This window comes from Coregonus lavaretus, assembly GCF_964263955.1.
Source record: "Coregonus lavaretus genome assembly, contig: SUPER_35_unloc_5, whole genome shotgun sequence".
Classification (NCBI taxonomy): Eukaryota; Metazoa; Chordata; class Actinopteri; order Salmoniformes; family Salmonidae; genus Coregonus; species Coregonus lavaretus.
The window spans coordinates 619264-635870 of NW_028167177.1; the positions used below are offsets into that span (position 1 = coordinate 619264).

Genomic DNA, 16607 nt, shown 5'->3' on the forward strand with positions numbered 1-16607 from the left:
ACCCACAAATTCTGACAAACTCCAAGCATTGATTATGCAAGAATGGGCTGCCATCAGTCAGGATGTGGCCCAGAAGTTAATTGACAGCATGCCAGGGCAGATTGCAGAGGTCTTGAAAAAGAAGGGTCAACACTGCAAATATTGACTCTTTGCATAAACTTAATGTAATTGTCAATAAAAGCCTTTGACACTTATGGAATGCTTGTAATTATACTTCAGTATATCATAGCAGCAAACTTTGTGAAGACCAATACTTGTGTCATTCTCAAAACTTTTGACCACGACTGTACATTCCAGGCCAGAGAGTTCAAGATATCCCAACTGGCGTATGACACCTCGTTAAAAAACTAAAAAATGTCACAAGCTAGATTAGCATTGGATATTGTGAAGCAGTCCTCCAAAATCTCAGGTTTGGTATTAAATCTTTCCAAATGTGAGATGTTTGTTCTGAAAGGAGCTGTCAATACAGCAGATTGTAACATCTCTGAAAAAGATACTGTAACCTACATCGGTGTAAAGATCACAAAAAATCTTAAGGCTGTGAATGATCTTTATTTGAATCCTGTAACTGAATCTAGCTAAAATAAATGTTCCTCATGGTTAGGGAGGGATTTAAGTCTTCAAGGGAGGGTGCTTTTATCCAAAGCTGAGGGGCTATCTCATGCATCCTATCTTTTTTCATCTATTGACATTCCCAAATCCACTTGCTGTACCTTAGATAGGCTATTGTACAACTTCATATGGAAAAACAAGCCACAAAAGATAAAGAGATGTTATCACCAACAGGGTTTGTGATGGCGTTCTAAATGTCTTAGACTTCACTCTCTTTAATCACATATCAAAAGTCAACTGGGTCAAAAGGTACTTAAAAAATCCTCAGTTTCTGGAATATTATACCTCATTTTGTTTTTCAGAAGCTCTGAGGGCTTAATTTTGTACTACAATGTCCCTATATTGTGGGTAAACTTCCTGTGAAATTGGCAGCTTTTCACAAGCAGGCTTTAATGTGCTGGGCTATGCTGTATAGACAACTTTTCACCTCATAAATGTTTTATATGGAATAATGGGTCGATATTACATAGAAACAAGATGTTATTTTACTGTAACTGGTTCTCGAAAAACATTGTCCTTGTCAGCCAATTAGTTAGTATTAGTGGGAATCTATTTACACTGAGAGAATTTATGGAAAGATACAACTTTGAGGTTTCAAGCAAGGAATATGACACTGTTATAAAAGCTATACCTAGTGGGATAAAATCTTTACTTCAGAATAATGAATATTTTGGAACATCTCCTATTGTAAGCGATATCCAAGTGGATGGCATACAGTGAGGGAAAAAAGTATTTGATCCCCTGCTGATTTTGTATGTTTGCCCACTGACAAAGAAATGATCAGTCTATAATTTTAATGATAGGTTTATTTGAACAGTGAGAGACAGAATAACAACAAAGAAATCCAGACAAATGCATGTCAAAAATGTTATAAATTGATTTGCATTTTAATTAGGGAAATAAGTATTTGACCCCCTCTCAATCAGAAAGATTTCTGGCTCCCAGGTGTCTTTTATACAGGTAACGAGCTGAGATTAGGAGCACACTCTTAAAGGGAGTGCTCCTAATCTCCGTTTGTTACCTGTATAAAAGACACCTGTCCACCCAATCAATCAATCAGATTCCAAACTCTCCACCATGGCCAAGACCAAAGAGCTCTCCAAGGATGTCAGGGACAAGATTGTAGACCTACACAAGGCTGGAATGGGCTACAAGACCATCGCCAAGCAGCTTGGTGATAAGGTGACAACAGGTGTGATTATTCGCAAATGGAAGAAACACAAAATAACTGTCAATCTCCCTCGGCCTGGGTCTCCATGCAAGATCTCACCTCATGGCGTTGCAATGATCATGAGAACGGTGAGGAATCAGCCCAGAACTACACAGGAGGATCTTGTCAATGATCTCAAGGCAGCTGGGACCATAGTCACCAAGAAAACAATTGGTAACACACTACGCCGTGAAGGACTGAAATCCTGCAGCGCCCGCAAGGTCCCCCTGCTCAAGAAAGCACATATACAGGGCCGTCTGAAGTTTGCCAATGAACATCTGAATGATTTAGAGGAGAACTGGGTGAAAGTGTTGTGGTCAGATGAGACCAAAATCGAGCTCTTTGGCATCAACTCAACTCGCAGTGTTTGGAGGAGGAGGAATGCTGCCTATGACCCCAAGAACACCATCCCCACCATCAAACATGGAGGTGGAAACATTATGCTTTGGGGGTGTTTTTCTGCTAAGGGGACAGGACAAATTCACTGCATCAAAGGGACGATGGACGGGGCCATGTACCGTCAAATATTGGGTGGATGGGTATTCCAGCATGACAATGACCCAAAACACACGGCCAAGGCAACAAAGGAGTGGCTCAAGAAAAAGCACATTAAGGTCCTGGAGTGGCCTAGCCAGTCTGACTAAACAACAGTCTCACTGTTCAAATAAACCTACCATTTAAAATTATAGACTGATCATGTCTTTGTCAGTGGGCAAACGTACAAAATCAGCAGGGCATCAAATACTTTTTTCCCTCACTGTACATGCGAGCAGGGCCGTCTCCAGGCATAAACTAGGGGACCCTTTTTTTGGTGGGGGGGGGGGGCTCAGTCGGGTCTCAACTTACTGTTGAGAGTTAGAATAGTAGAATACACAAGGTGCAAGTTAAACATTTTGTTGTGCATCTGCTGTTTTTCTCTTGTTTAGTCAGTCACTCAATAAGCCATGTCAACTAACAATTTTTAGATTGGTAAATTAGTCTAGCCGGTTATCTAAACTTGTGGTAATCATGGCTGAATACCGACCCGGCACGCAGGGCATGTGCCCAGGGGCCCTGACCTCCAGGGGGCCCCCATTGATTTTGTTATTCACTCTCACTCAGATATCATTATCTGTCAGTCATGGCAAAATGTGTAGAATTGTAGGATATTTGCTTTCAAACTGCAAAAATGTCTCTAACCTATGGCAAAATGAGTAGAATTGGATGAAATGTGTTATATAATTGCTACATTTTCTCTCCGTCCCATAGCAAAATGTGTAGAATAGCAGGAAATGTATTTTAAAACGTACATTTTTCTCTCTGCCGTCAAGAGGGGGGCCACTAAACAATTTAAGTGGCCGGCCCTGCATGCGAGCCAATAAAATGTTTCAAACAAGTACTCTTTTTTTTTGTTACAGTATTTTTTTTTGAAAGTGTCATGTTTTGGCTGATAAATGTACTAAAATGGGAATAAAATGTCAACTTTCAAATGGTACCACAAAGATGGTTGGAGGTCCACACATCAGAAGATGTTGACCTGAATGGGAATATCTATTGTTTTGAATTATACGGTCAATCCTCCATAGGAAAGCTATTGAAATCATATAAATAATAGAATAGACATGACCATTTAAGTTGACATTTAACTGTGGGTTGACCGGTGGCCATCTTTGTGGTAGTAATTAGAAGTTTAAACCAGTTAAATGTCACTAAATGTAATCTCCGTAATCCCCCAAAGTAATAATTTATCATGAGAGGGCCATAAACAATAACTAGTAATGCTGCATACTCCAAGAAAGGTTAAAATCGAACATTTCTGCAAAAAACTGCTGTAAATTGCTGAGGTGTAGTCACTTTTGGAGAACACAAGCTCAAGTACACAGTAAAAATATGACCCAAGTTTCGTTACACGGAGCGCCCGCTCCCTCTGGGCAGAAGAAACACAAACAAATAGCACAAGTCCACTACAGGTTACCTTCACTGATTCAACTGCACCTTACTCCTTTCCCACCCACCCTGAAACCACAAATGGATCCGCCAAAAGGCAAAGATCCACTTTCTCCAAAAATGTCACTCCTACTAGACCAGATTCTTCCTTATGTCCATCGATGCCAGGCTAGGACTCCGAGCTCTTCACCACGCCTTCCACCTCACTTAACTCGCCCTCATTCACTTCTATTTCACCTCCATAACTCGGTCTGTCGGACATCTCACTCTGTTTGTATCGACCCCAGCCTTCTTCGACACCCCATCTCCATCATATTCAACATCTGGTTTCCTCATTCGCTTCAACCTCTTCTTCCTCCTTCATTCCTCCTCTGAAATCCACCTTTCCGTGTCCCAATATTTATATTCTCCCGGCTTTGCTAGCGGCCCGGTGGCATCCCGACGTAACTCCATCTCATAATCGTGCTGCTCACCTCGGAAACGTGTCTTCTCTGGGCCCAGACATTTTGAAAGCATGAGCAATGCACAAACACATTTAGAAATCTTCTTGCGTATTCTCTTGCTACTGCGTTTTATACCTCGAAAAAGCACCAAGACAGACACCTCTGGACACTAGCAAAGGTTAGCTAACTAACACTCACACATTCATGGAGTCAAACAGGCTGAGGACCAAAGATTGGCTTCCTGAACTTGTTAGGAACTCGCCTTACATCTAATATTAATATTGCCCTTTTATGACAAATAGTTTTTTGTTTAAAATCTATGAATTATTTTAGATTACTTTGATAAAGTTGGCTATAAATCTATCTCTGGATGTGCTAGAGCAGTGGTTCCCAACCAGGGGTACTTGAGAAGACTCACAAGACCATAAGCTTACTGGTAAAATGCACATGAGGGGGTACTTCAGGGGTCCTCCGGACAGTAGGTGGAACAGTAACCGGAAAAGGTTGGGAACTACTATGCTAGAGTGACGAAACCACTCTCGCCAGCTGCCAGTGGCTGTGACGTAGGGTTCAGCCAGGAGTTGATGGACAGTCGGAAGAGCAAATGAAATGGTAGGAAGGAGATCCCAGCTTCAAATGGTGTCAGATTTCACATCCTACTTCACACAGGCGGAAGAGATACTGTATACTACTGTGTCAGTGAGAAGTAAGGCTACCGCTTTAAGAGGTTAACATTTCTATTCAATTACATTTTAATTGGTGTACCAACTCAATTGCTGTGGTCTGAAGGAATAGGTCCATTCTACAAATTCTATTTTTATGATTGAAATGACACCCACCCTGTATTCAAGAGCATGTTGTGGCTCAACTGATGGCGGGCACAACACAAAAACCTTAGATGTAAAATAGGGTCTAAGCTACAACATATGTGAATATGATTTTTATTTTTTAAGTTAAAGCGTTTTTAGATAATTTACGTTAAAGGTTAAAAAATAAATATTTTTCTTTAGCTGACATTATAGTTATCGTGTGAAGTGTCTTGGGGTAAGAGAGTAACTAACCATATACCCCTCATTAACCCTTTGCTAACTTTTAATATGAAACATGCTTGTGTAAATACCTGTTTTTAGAGAGACAGTAAACCTAGGAACAAGGAAGGTTGAATTTGTACCTTACTGAGGTGATGTAGATGGAATAAAGTAATTATATTCTACTCTATTGTTGCTACCACACTGTTCTTTCTAAACAAGTCTGCTCTCAGCTTGAAAGAAACTGATCATAGGAGATTTGATGTGTAATGTAATAAGCAGTACCGTATTTCAAAGAACAGAGCGCATACCCTTTTCATTTAACCACATCCTTTGAGCTATGATGACAACCAATAAGATCATTTCTCTTCAGTTTAAACGGAAGTGGGGTGTTTTGATTTATCTAGTTCTCTCTGAGTCATGACGCAGACGTGGAAGAAAGGCGCCAGGCTCAAATTTACGAATATATACCTAGTAATGGTGTTAAAGAATGAGCCTGATCAGGATTAAGTACTTGTGGCGAAAGGTGTGGTAGAGACGTCCAATGTTTGCCCTGAGAATTCTACCAGAGATGATTTTGGACCGGTATGAGTTAATTTTTTTGGAAAAAGGGGATCCCTGCTATTTGGCCGGCCCATATGTTGTTTCAAGCTATGTAAAGGACAAACTGTGATCTATCAAAGTTTCGAGAGGTGGAATTGTTTAGATTTATTTTTATATACTCCGCCCAGAGGCAGCGAGCGACCCGCGTCACGTGCCTCTGGGATCGACCTGTGTCGTGCTTTCCTTTCCAGGGCAGGGCGCCGCTCAAAGGAGCTTTCAATGGAGTAGCGTTAACTATAGAGTAAAGGTGGATCAAATTAAAAATAATATTCCTGGTGTTTGTGACGCCCGCCGTTTGCTGAGACGTACTGTAGACCCGGTGGCAATGGCAAGACTGAGAATACACTCTCTGTCTAGTTATGCTTTGACACAGAGTTTCTACCTGGTAAGGTTAGGTTAATAGTTGCTATTCTGTGAGGGCCTATGTTCCGAAAGCTATGGTGCTTTCGGTGCCAAGGATTCGGACATGTTGCAGCAGTGTGGAGAAAAGGAGATTCCACGATGTGAGAAATGTTAATTAGGGCATAGTCAGAGGGAGTGTAAAGTTGGGATAGAGAAAGCACTTTGTGTCAACTGTGGGGGCAACATGCAGCTGGGGATCAGAAGAGCCCTGTGAGAGAGAGACAGGTTGAGATTGCCAGAGTTCCAGTGGGGCACAAAGTTTTTATGCTGAGGCAGTGAAGATAGTAGAGGATAGCCCAAGGGTGAGGGATTAGACTGGGAGCCCCTCAGTGAGTAAGCCTGAATAGAGAGATCCAGAGTGGATGAGTATTAGTAAGGTAGGGTGCTATGGTTATTAATTGTACTGCACTGATGGAGCATAAATCCCAGAAAATAGATGTGGTAGTGGCAGCAGGTAAGAGATTAACATAATATCTACAGGGGTTTTTAAGAGAAGGCGATTGGGTTTCCATCCTCCCAGGCTGTTGGAGCCAGGACAGCGGAGTCACTCACCACCTTCCGGAGACACTTGAAACCCCACCTCTTTAAGGAATACCTGGGATAGGATAAAAGTAATCCTTCTACCCTCCCCCCCAAAAAATAATGATATAGTAAAGTGGTTGTCCCAATGGCTATCATAAGGTGAATGCACCAATTTGTAAGTCGCTCTGGATAAGAGCGTCTGCTAAATGACGAAAATGAGTAGGATCTGGTAGGGTTAAAGTAGTGGGATAGGGGTGGTGGGTTTTTGGGGTATAGTGGTATATACACTGAGTGTAGAAAACACTAGGACGCTGCCCTTTTCATGACATAGACTGACCTGAAAGCTATTATCCCTTTATGATGTCACCTGTTAAATCCACATAATCAGTGTAGATGAAGGGGAGGAGACAGGTTAAAGAAGGATTTGTAAACCTTTAGACAGTTGTGTGTGCCATTCCGAGGGTGAATGGGCAACACAAAATATGTGTCTTTGAACGGGGTATGGTAGTAGGTGCCATGCACACCGGTTTGAGTGTGTCAATAACTGCAACACTGCTGGGTTTTTCACACTCAACAGTTAACCGTGGGAATCAAGAATGGTCAACCACCCAAAGGACATCCAGCAGCATTGGAATCAACATGGGCCAGCATCCCCGTGGGATGCTTTAGACACCTTGTAGTCCATGCCCGACAAAGGGGGTGCAACTCAATATTAGGAAGGTGTTCCTAATGTTTTGTACACTCAGTATGTGTAGGGTTAGATGGTGCAATTGGTTTGCCTTTCCCCCATTTTCTGTGACATGTGCAATTTACACTCCGACCTGTAATGGCAGCAGCAATAGCCCACGCAACACAGCTTCTAGTCTGCCGGAAACGCATACGAAGAAGAGGTTTAAGGAAGTGAACAGTGCCCAAGAAATAATCTCCACGTTAGCGTTTTTGTTGTTATTTAGACGTTTATTAACACCCTGGAACTCATAATATGACTAATTGAACTGCACAGCATCGAATACTTACCCCATGTAGTGTTTAATTCGCCTTAGAGACAGGACTTGGTTGATATATGTTATTTAGGTAACGCTAGCTAGCTAGCTGCTAACAATGGCTAACTGTATGGTTTTTCACACTCAAATAGCCTCCATCATGGAGGTTCTAGCGAATGCAGCCGTGGCAGAGATCTGTAAACTCGTGGACGACGACTATGCAGTGTTTCGTTTGGAAATAACTCAAAGCCGGAAAGAAAACAGGGCATTGCGGAGGAAACTACTGGAACTGAAGGTGGCACGGGAGCGCGCAGAGAGGACAATGCGGGAGCGCGTCCTCACCAGTCGTCCCAGTAGTGTCAAGATCCTCGACCGATACAGAGGAATAGCAAGAGGTACATTTAGCTGCGTGGCCTGTCCCCGATCATATATAGCGCAGTGCCTGTCGCCCCGTTACCCTCTGTGTTAAGATGTGTTACCCAGAATTGGTTATTGGTCAGTTTTTGGATTATATGCAATAATTCACCTGATTACTTAGCGATCTTGCGCACAGAGACAATATCATTTTCTAAACAAATTATTGGTTTACTGCATTGACTATTTACTCAATTAAAACAATAGTGCATAACACATTGATCAATACAATAAATAGTATATCAATAAGTTATAAGAAGTGTTACCTTACATCCTTGCCAATTGTAGACAGTGTCAGAAGTGTACAATATAACGTTGAGCATTGACAGTAGCTAACCTAACCACCTCTTTTCCCCCAATCACTCTCTCAGGTGAAGGACATCTCACTGGAGGCCACAGGAGCTTTGTAAAGCCAGCGGGACACAATACATGGAGCGATGACCAACCAATCACTGTTGATGAGGGGAGTGGAACCTCAAACCAGCATGTTATTGTGATAGAGGTTAGTGTAATAGTGTTGTATTACAAATTACAGTTACTTTGGAAATCAAATGTGGCCCATTTATTTCAGAAAGGCTCCCCTCAGCTATTCACTTGCTCACATGTACATCCTCATTTATCTGTGATAGTGGAGCTTATGAGACTACCCTACGACATTGATATCCTTGTTATCTTCTTGTGTCAGTCTGCAGATACAGAGGCTGCAAGTCCTGGGGTCAAGCAGGAGCGGTCTGTAGGAGAGGAGGACCCACGGCACAGTAGAGACATCCAGACTGTAGCGCCCCCTGTAGCCACGGAGGACCCCACCACCGCCCCAGCACAGCCCAGGAACCGATGCAGCATCACGGAGGTCAGTGGAACGCAGAACGCCGTCCTCAAGTCAGAGACAGACACCAAGACTTTAACTGTAACACACAGGCTCTTACACACAGGATCTGACCACAGATCAGACCCAGAGAGTCTGGGGCTGGGGAGACTGGGCTGTCCTCCTGCTACCAGCTCAGAGTACTTATCGGTATTTCACCAGAGCCAGAGGATGGTTCATTCCCATGGTGATGGTGACGTGTTAGACACTGGCTGTGATGATCCGTCTTATTCTTACGCTACAGAATTGGACCCTGGCAACATATCCTTGGGTTTAGAGACACAGACTGATCTGTCTAGAGGGGACTGGAACCAGTACAGTAGTAGTGTTTACTCTAAAGGGCGCCTAGATAAGAAAGGGGAGGTTATAGTGGTAGATGAAGTGACTGTGAAAGTGGAGGGCGACACTCCTCCCACATGGAATGTAGATAGTCATCTTGGAGATGGACACTCACAGGGCAGAGATTTCTTAGATTACAGGGAAAGCTTAGAGACCGATCTAAATGTCGCCACCCACTCCCCTTTACACTCATTCAGGGATCTAGACCCAGTGTCCACGTCGATGGGGCCTTCCGATTCACACAGCCGCGTCCTTTTCGATCAGGTATTGAACTCAAACGACAGGGCTAGAGCCCAGGCTCAGGGAGGGGGAGCCACATCAGGCAATAGTAAAGAGAAGCGGTTCCTCTGCATGTTCTGTAACAAAGGCTTCAGCTGCCTCCAGAAGGTGGAGAGGCACCAGAGGGTCCACACAGGGGAGAAACCCTACAGCTGTACCCAGTGTGAGAAGAGGTTCTCCCGCCAGGACCACCTGAAGATGCACCTAAAGGTCCACACGGGAGAGAGGCCGTTCGCCTGTACACACTGCGGGAAGAGGTTCTCAGAGAGGAGATACCTCAGGATACACCAGCAGAAAAACCATTCCACTCTATAACATAGAAAATAACCATTCCACATGATGGCTTCTGACGTTTAGATCAAACCCTGCATTAATGACAATTTTTTATTTTAAATGTCAGCAGAAAAGATCCACAGATTGTGTGATATATATAAGCCTGAAATGTCTGTTTTATATTGTTTGTGCTGTGTAGGCTATACGATATTCACAAATTTTCAAAAGACACTTAATGAGAAAATTAATTCAGTTTATTATGTTCATGCTGATTTTTAGTTGAGACATGTATGTGTGGTTTTCATATGGTGTATTTAACACTTGTTTATGTTTAATAAACACAAAATGGGACTTTTCATTCTTTAATTGAGACTCTCTTTAATATACATCACATCTGATCTCACCCTATTCTGCATACACCTGACAGCGCTTTATAACCATTATACACTTACTAAATATACCTACACATACCCACACACTAACAAACACCTACTGTACACGTCACAATAGTCAGGTTTGTCTGATGATGACTTTTGACTTATCATAGATGACTTGTTTTTACCCACAACGTCATATTTATGTCCACCATGATGGGTTTAACAACAATGAAGTCATTCTGTAGCTACAGTATAGGACTCAAATGTAGTGGGGATGGGTAAACACTCCATGTTGAAACTGTGTTTATTATCTGTGTGTACGTACCTGAGGGAGTATATGTCTGTAATCTGTATAAGCTGTCTCTTCCAGGAGGAGGAGGGTCCAGAGGTGCTGCTGGTGAAGGAGGAGGGGTGTGAGGAGGGTCTGGGGAACCCTGAGGGGACCATGGTTATGGAGGACAACCAGACTACACCTCCTCCTGAACCCACAGAGGAACCAGCTGAGCAGCACAGGACCACACACAGTCTCACTGAGGTGAGCCCACTGTGAACTACTGTCTGAATGGTATTAGGTCAGGGTCCGTATCCACAAAGCATCTCAGAGCAGGAGTGCTGATCTAGGATCAGTTTAGCCTTTTAGATCATAATGGATAAGATTATATAGACAAGTAGGGACCTAAATCTCAATCAGCACTCCCACTCTGAGACGCTTTGTGGATACAGGCCCAGGTCTTGATTAATTTTGTCTTAAGTGTGAGACCATGCCTTTGAATTATCAAACCATTAAAGAGTGTCAAGTAATCAAATCAACTAACATGTTTGCATAGTACTCATAGCAGTCCCTCATTGTCCAATCAGAAGATGCTCCATAGCTGGGTGCTCATATCAGATTTATTGATCTGATCCAACATCCTCTCACTCTGTATCTCTTACAGTCAGTAGACATGGAGGATGGGAAGCCTGATCTGCTGCTGGTCAAAGAGGAGACGATGGAAGACGAACCAGAGAGCATTGATCTGCTGAGTGGAATAAATATGGGGGAGCAAGGTAAGGGAGAAATACATATAGCCTACATACAGTAATAGATCTTCAATGGGAATAGTGATGCACCTGGCTATTATTTTCTCTTCATTCATAAAATGAAATCAATACAACGTATGTTTACATACTAAAACACACATGAACTTGACCAGGTAATTGACAAAAAAACTCCATATGTATAGTTCTCTGCCATGTTTGTAAAGTATTTTGTTACCTTCAGGTGGTTGGCTGGAGGATAACAGAGGAGACTGGGCGGCCATCCTGGATTCCCAGACCAGTGCAGCCAAGGGTCCAGGGGACAACATCACTGGGCAGGCCAGGACCAGAGGCGACATAGTGGAGGTCAGTGGATGGGACAGCGTCCTCCATTCTGGGCAGGGGAACAACACTGTTAACCACAACAAGAAACAGACAGTCGAACACAAAGCAATGACCGAATTTAGTCTCCATGACAACAGATTGTCTGAGACCAGGGTGAGGCGTCAATTTGGTCTGCGGGGACGGGGAGGTGTTGGTATGTGGCTCCAGAGAACAGACACAGACTCGGCTAGCGATGCTCCGTCCTGCTCCTATAGTTGTGATTCAGAGAGACTGATGGCGCCTCAGGTTAACACCCTAACAGGTGCTGCCTTCAGCCTGCCTTCTAAAGGATCTATCAACTGGAACATGGACCCTGCGACAACACAGACACTCCCTGGCCTTCGTCCTCCTCACACTCTCCTAATGTTAAACCAGTCCTCAGACAATGTCAGTGCCTCAACACTAAATAGATACACAAGCCAATGGACAAATGACAGTAGTAGAGATGGAATCTGTAAAGGTGGCAGCGCCACAGACAAGCGCTTCCCGTGTTCGTTCTGTGGGAAAGCCTTCAATTTCCCTCAACAGTTGGAGATTCACCAGAGGATTCACACGGGGGAGAAACCATTCGGTTGCCACCTGTGCCGGGGCAGTTTCTCCCAATCTTCCAGCCTGAAGAGGCACCAGAGGGTCCACACAGGGGAGAAACCCTACAGCTGCCCCCAGTGTGAGAAGAGGTTCTCCCACCAGCACCAGCTGAAGATGCACCTGAAGGTCCACACAGGAGAGAGGCCGTTCGCCTGTATGCACTGCGGGAAGAGGTTCTCAGAGAGGAGCTACCTCAGGATACACCAGCAGAAAATGCACACGGCCCATGTATAGAGTATAGTGACATGTAATATAGTACTAGTTAGTTAGTTTGTAGTTAATTCTGTTGGTTTTGGATGTAGTAGGGAACTGGATGAGATGAACTGAGGAAAGAATGAGTATGATGAGGCAGAGTAGATGATATGGTGATGGTTGGTGTGATGGTATCTGTAAAAATGCTTCACTGATGAAAAGTGACAACCTTGTCCTGTTGTTTAATGCTGGTGTTTCATAATGAGGAAATGATAGTGCCTTAATTCATGTGTACTTGACATGAAGTGGGGAAGCTGTGTGTAATGTAATGTTTAACCTTTTCCAAAGTATTCTAAAATTCATTTTATCAAAGTGAGGGTACCAGATTTACAGAAAAAGTAAAGTGTTACCATAGTGAGAAAAGTTAAACTTGTCACGTATCGTGTTGTGCAATAAAAGTACTGTACTTTAAAGTTATGTGAGTGAAATTAAATACACAACTGTCTCTGTGCTGACTGACTTGGTTATTTATGTATCATTGCAGGGACTGAGTTTCCCTTATCTCAGTCAAACCAAAACATTATACTTAATTCTTGAATCAACACATATGGAAATGTGTTTATAATAAACACCAATGGCTCCATATTGTTAGGTACTTGAATCACAGTGTTAGAGCTGTGCTTGACTGTGGTTACCATTTTATAATGTCATGTTTCTGTGTGTACGGCAAAGAGTTTCTTATATAAACCTTCATGCTTTTCTGTTGAATTTGTGTTTACAGTCTCCAGTCCATGAGGACCAGTTGATATCCGGTGTTGCTGGCGGGAGAGACTGGACCTCTGAGGTGGCGGGTCACAAACCCTGGCCCTGGGTCAGAATCCTGGATCAGGAGCCATCACTCTTCCTTCCCGGGTCGAAACCAGGACCGAACCGCGACAGACAGCGACACCACCACCACACAGAACACAACCAGTGGACAGGTGGACTGAACAGCCTTAGTCCTGGTGGTCATCAGAGAGACAGAGGCTCCAGTCAGGGATCCAGTCTGCAGCCCAGACCCTTCTCTTCACAGTCTCAGTGCAGGGATGAAGCAGAGCCTGGGGCTGATAGAGATAGACCCTCCTGTTCCTATGATACAAACACCACAGTATCCATGATGAACAGAGCAGGTCAGCCTGGGCTTCAGCCTTCACAGAGAGTGGTGGGAGAGCCCCCTGGTGGGAGTCTAACAGGAAGTCTGTCTTCTCCTTCAGGGTCTCATCTAATGGCTGGTGACTGGGTTAATAGAAAGCCTGGACCTGGGTCTAGCCTTCCTCAGTTACCTCATGGTTACCCCACCAATACAGACAGGGTCAGAATGGGTGTTCACCACAAGAGGTACCTAGCCTATAACACAGCACACAATCCCAACAACACCCAAACAATGGCTAGAGGTCAAGGAGGGAGCTCAAAGACTAACCACCTGAGGGTGGTGGCTCCTGCTTCTACCTCCTCTGGTGTCATTGGGTCACAACGTGGGAGGCAGAGCATTAGGACGGATGCTGACAAGCCGTACACCTGCCCCACATGTGGGAAGCGCTTCGCTGATGCAAATTATGTGAAGAGGCACCAGACTGTTCACACCAAGGAGAAGCCCTTCAAGTGCAAACTATGTTACAAGAGCTTCTCCTTCCTGACTAGCCTTATCAGACATAAGAGTGTCCACAAAGGTGAAAAATCGTAGCAGTGTGGCTTGAGATGTACGCATGGGATGTCTGGGAACTATACTTTAGCTGAAATATACAGTGCATTCGGGAAAGTATTCAGACCCCTTCCCTTTTTCCACGTTTTGTTACAGCCTTATTCTAAAATGGATTAAATACAGAATGTTCCTCATAAACTACACACAATACCCCATAATGACAAAGCGAAAACAGGTTTTTAGAAATGTGTGCAAATGTATAAAATTTACCTTATTCAGACCCTTTGCTATGAGACTCGAAATTGAGCTCAGGTTTATCCTGTTTCCATTGATCATCCTTGATGTTTTTACATCTTAATTGGAGTCCACCTGTGGTAAATTACATGAATTGGACATGATTTGGAAAGGCACACACCTGTCTATATAAGGTCCCACAGTTTACACTGCATGTCAGACCAAAAACCAAGCCATGAGGTTGAAGGAATTTTCCGTAGAGCTCCGAGACAGGATTGTGTTGAGGCACAGATCAGGGGAAGGGTTGCAAAACATTTCTGCAGCATTGAAGGTCCCCAAGAACACAGTGGCCTCCATCATTCTTAAATGGAAGAAATTTGGAACCATCAAGACTCTTCCTAGAGCTGGCCGCCCGGCCGAACTGAGCAATCGGGGGAGAAGGGCCTTGGTCAGGGAGGTGACCAAGAACCTGATGGTCACGCTGACAGAGGTCCAGAGTTCCTCTGTGGAGATGGGAGAATCTTCCAGAAGGACAACCATCGCTGCAGCACTCCACCAATCAGGCCTTTATGGTAGAGTGGCCAGACGGAAGCCACTCCTCAGTAATAGGCACATGACAGCCCGCTTGGAGTTTGCCAAAAGGCACCTAAAGGACTCTCAGACCATGAGAAACAAGATTCTCTGGTCTGATGAAACCAAGATTGAACTCTGGCCTGAATGCCAAGCGTCACGTCTGGAGGAAACCTGGCACCATCCCTACGGTGAAGCATGGTGGTGGCAACATCATGCTGTGGGGATGTTTTACAGCGGCAGAGACTGGGAGACTAGTCAGGATCGAGGGAAAGATGAACGGAGCAAAGTACAGAGTGAACCTTGATGAAAACCTCCAGAGTGCTCAGGACATCTGGGGCAAAGGTTCTGAATGTGCTTGAGTGGCCCAGCCAGAGCCTGGACTTGAACCCGATCGAACATCCCTGGAGAGACCTGAAAATAGCTGTGCAGCGACGCTCCCCATCCGACCTGGCAGATCTTGAGCGGATCTGCAGAGAAGAATGGGAGAAGCTCCCCAAATACAGGTGCCAAGCTTGTAGCGTCATACCTAAGAAGACTTTAGGCTGTAATCGCTGCCAAAGGTGCTTCAACAAAGTACTGAGTAAAGGGTCTGAATACTTATGTAAATGCAATATTTCCGTTTTTTATTCGTAATAAATTTGTAACATTTTCTAAAAAACTGTTTTGCTTCGTCATTATGGGGTATTGTGTGTGTAGATTGATGAGGGGGAAAAACAATTTAATCCATTTTAGATTAAGGCTGTAAGGTAACAAAATGTGGAAAAAGTAATGGGGTCTGAATACTTTCAGAATGCACTGTAGTTATCATGTGAAGTGTCTTGGGGTAAGAGGATAATTAACCACATACCCCTCATTAACTAGTCATTTGAAACAGGCTTGTGTAAATACCTGTTTTTAGAGAGACAGTAAACCTAGGCTAGAACAAGGACAGTTGAATATTTACCTTACTGAGGTGATGTAGATGGAATAAAGTAATATTATTTTCAACTCTATTCTTGCTAATGCACTGTTCTTTCTAAACAAGTCTGCTCTGAGCTTGACTCTACTTCTCATAGGAGATTTGATGTGTAACATAATAAGCAATACCATACTTCCAAGAACAGCACGCATACATTTTTCATATAACTACACTTTTGATATATGATGCCAACCAATAACGTCCTTTCTCTTTAGTGTAAACGGAAGTAAACAGTGACCAAGAACAATGTTCACCTTAGCGTTTTTATTGTTGGTATTTAGACTTTGTTAAGACCATGGAACTCAATATGACTCATTTAACTGCACAGCATCACATACTTACCCCAGGTAGTCTTTAATTTGTTGGAATTATGAGCGCTACCCGTGGATGACTGGGTGTAAGCAAACCAATAAGCTGTACTACTGGGATTGTACTCTTCAGCACCAACAATAACCTGGGCCAGTACTGCTTTCAAAGACCTAGACAGTTTTACGAAGTCAGCTCTGCTCCACCAAAACTCAACTTCACACCTGCGAACTACGGTAATATACTGCATGTCTGACTTCGAGGGTAGGATCCCGGCCGATCTTCTCGATGTTCTCCGGCAGCGGAAGCTGAATGAGAGTATGTACTAACTGTATCTGCTTACTTGTCTGGTATTGACCATTCCAGTGTCCACATTCTCGGCCCTGAAATGGATCAAG

General features: G+C 43.7%; 1 protein-coding gene across 2 annotated transcripts; it reads left to right on the top strand.

Moving 5' to 3' along the window:
• The first annotated feature begins 7625 nt into the window (after window positions 1–7625).
• Window positions 7626–15901, top strand: LOC311110375 (uncharacterized protein). Of its 2 annotated transcripts, XM_084188921.1 has the most exons (7): window positions 7626–8124; window positions 8515–8645; window positions 8829–8993; window positions 10647–10811; window positions 11212–11323; window positions 11538–11659; window positions 13239–15901. In XM_084188921.1, the coding sequence occupies exons 1-7, from the start codon at window positions 7848–7850 to the stop codon at window positions 14178–14180; spliced, it is 1914 nt and encodes a 637-aa protein (XP_084045047.1). In that variant the 5' UTR covers window positions 7626–7847; the 3' UTR covers window positions 14181–15901. The 2 variants fall into 2 exon arrangements, with proteins under 2 accessions (XP_084045047.1, XP_084045048.1); XM_084188922.1 differs by lacking the exon at window positions 13239–15901 and having other exon boundaries at window positions 7631–8124; window positions 11538–12969.
• Window positions 15902–16607: the final 706 nt, after the last annotated feature.

Bases quoted from the DNA above. Each gene is read 5' to 3' on its own strand.
- LOC311110375 (XM_084188921.1), top strand. From the start codon at position 7,848: ATGGCTAACTGTATGGTTTTTCACACTCAAATAGCCTCCATCATGGAG. The intron at 8,646-8,828 runs GTTAGTGTAATA...TTCTTGTGTCAG, and splicing joins AGCATGTTATTGTGATAGAG to TCTGCAGATACAGAGGCTGC. The intron at 10,812-11,211 runs GTGAGCCCACTG...TATCTCTTACAG, and splicing joins CCACACACAGTCTCACTGAG to TCAGTAGACATGGAGGATGG.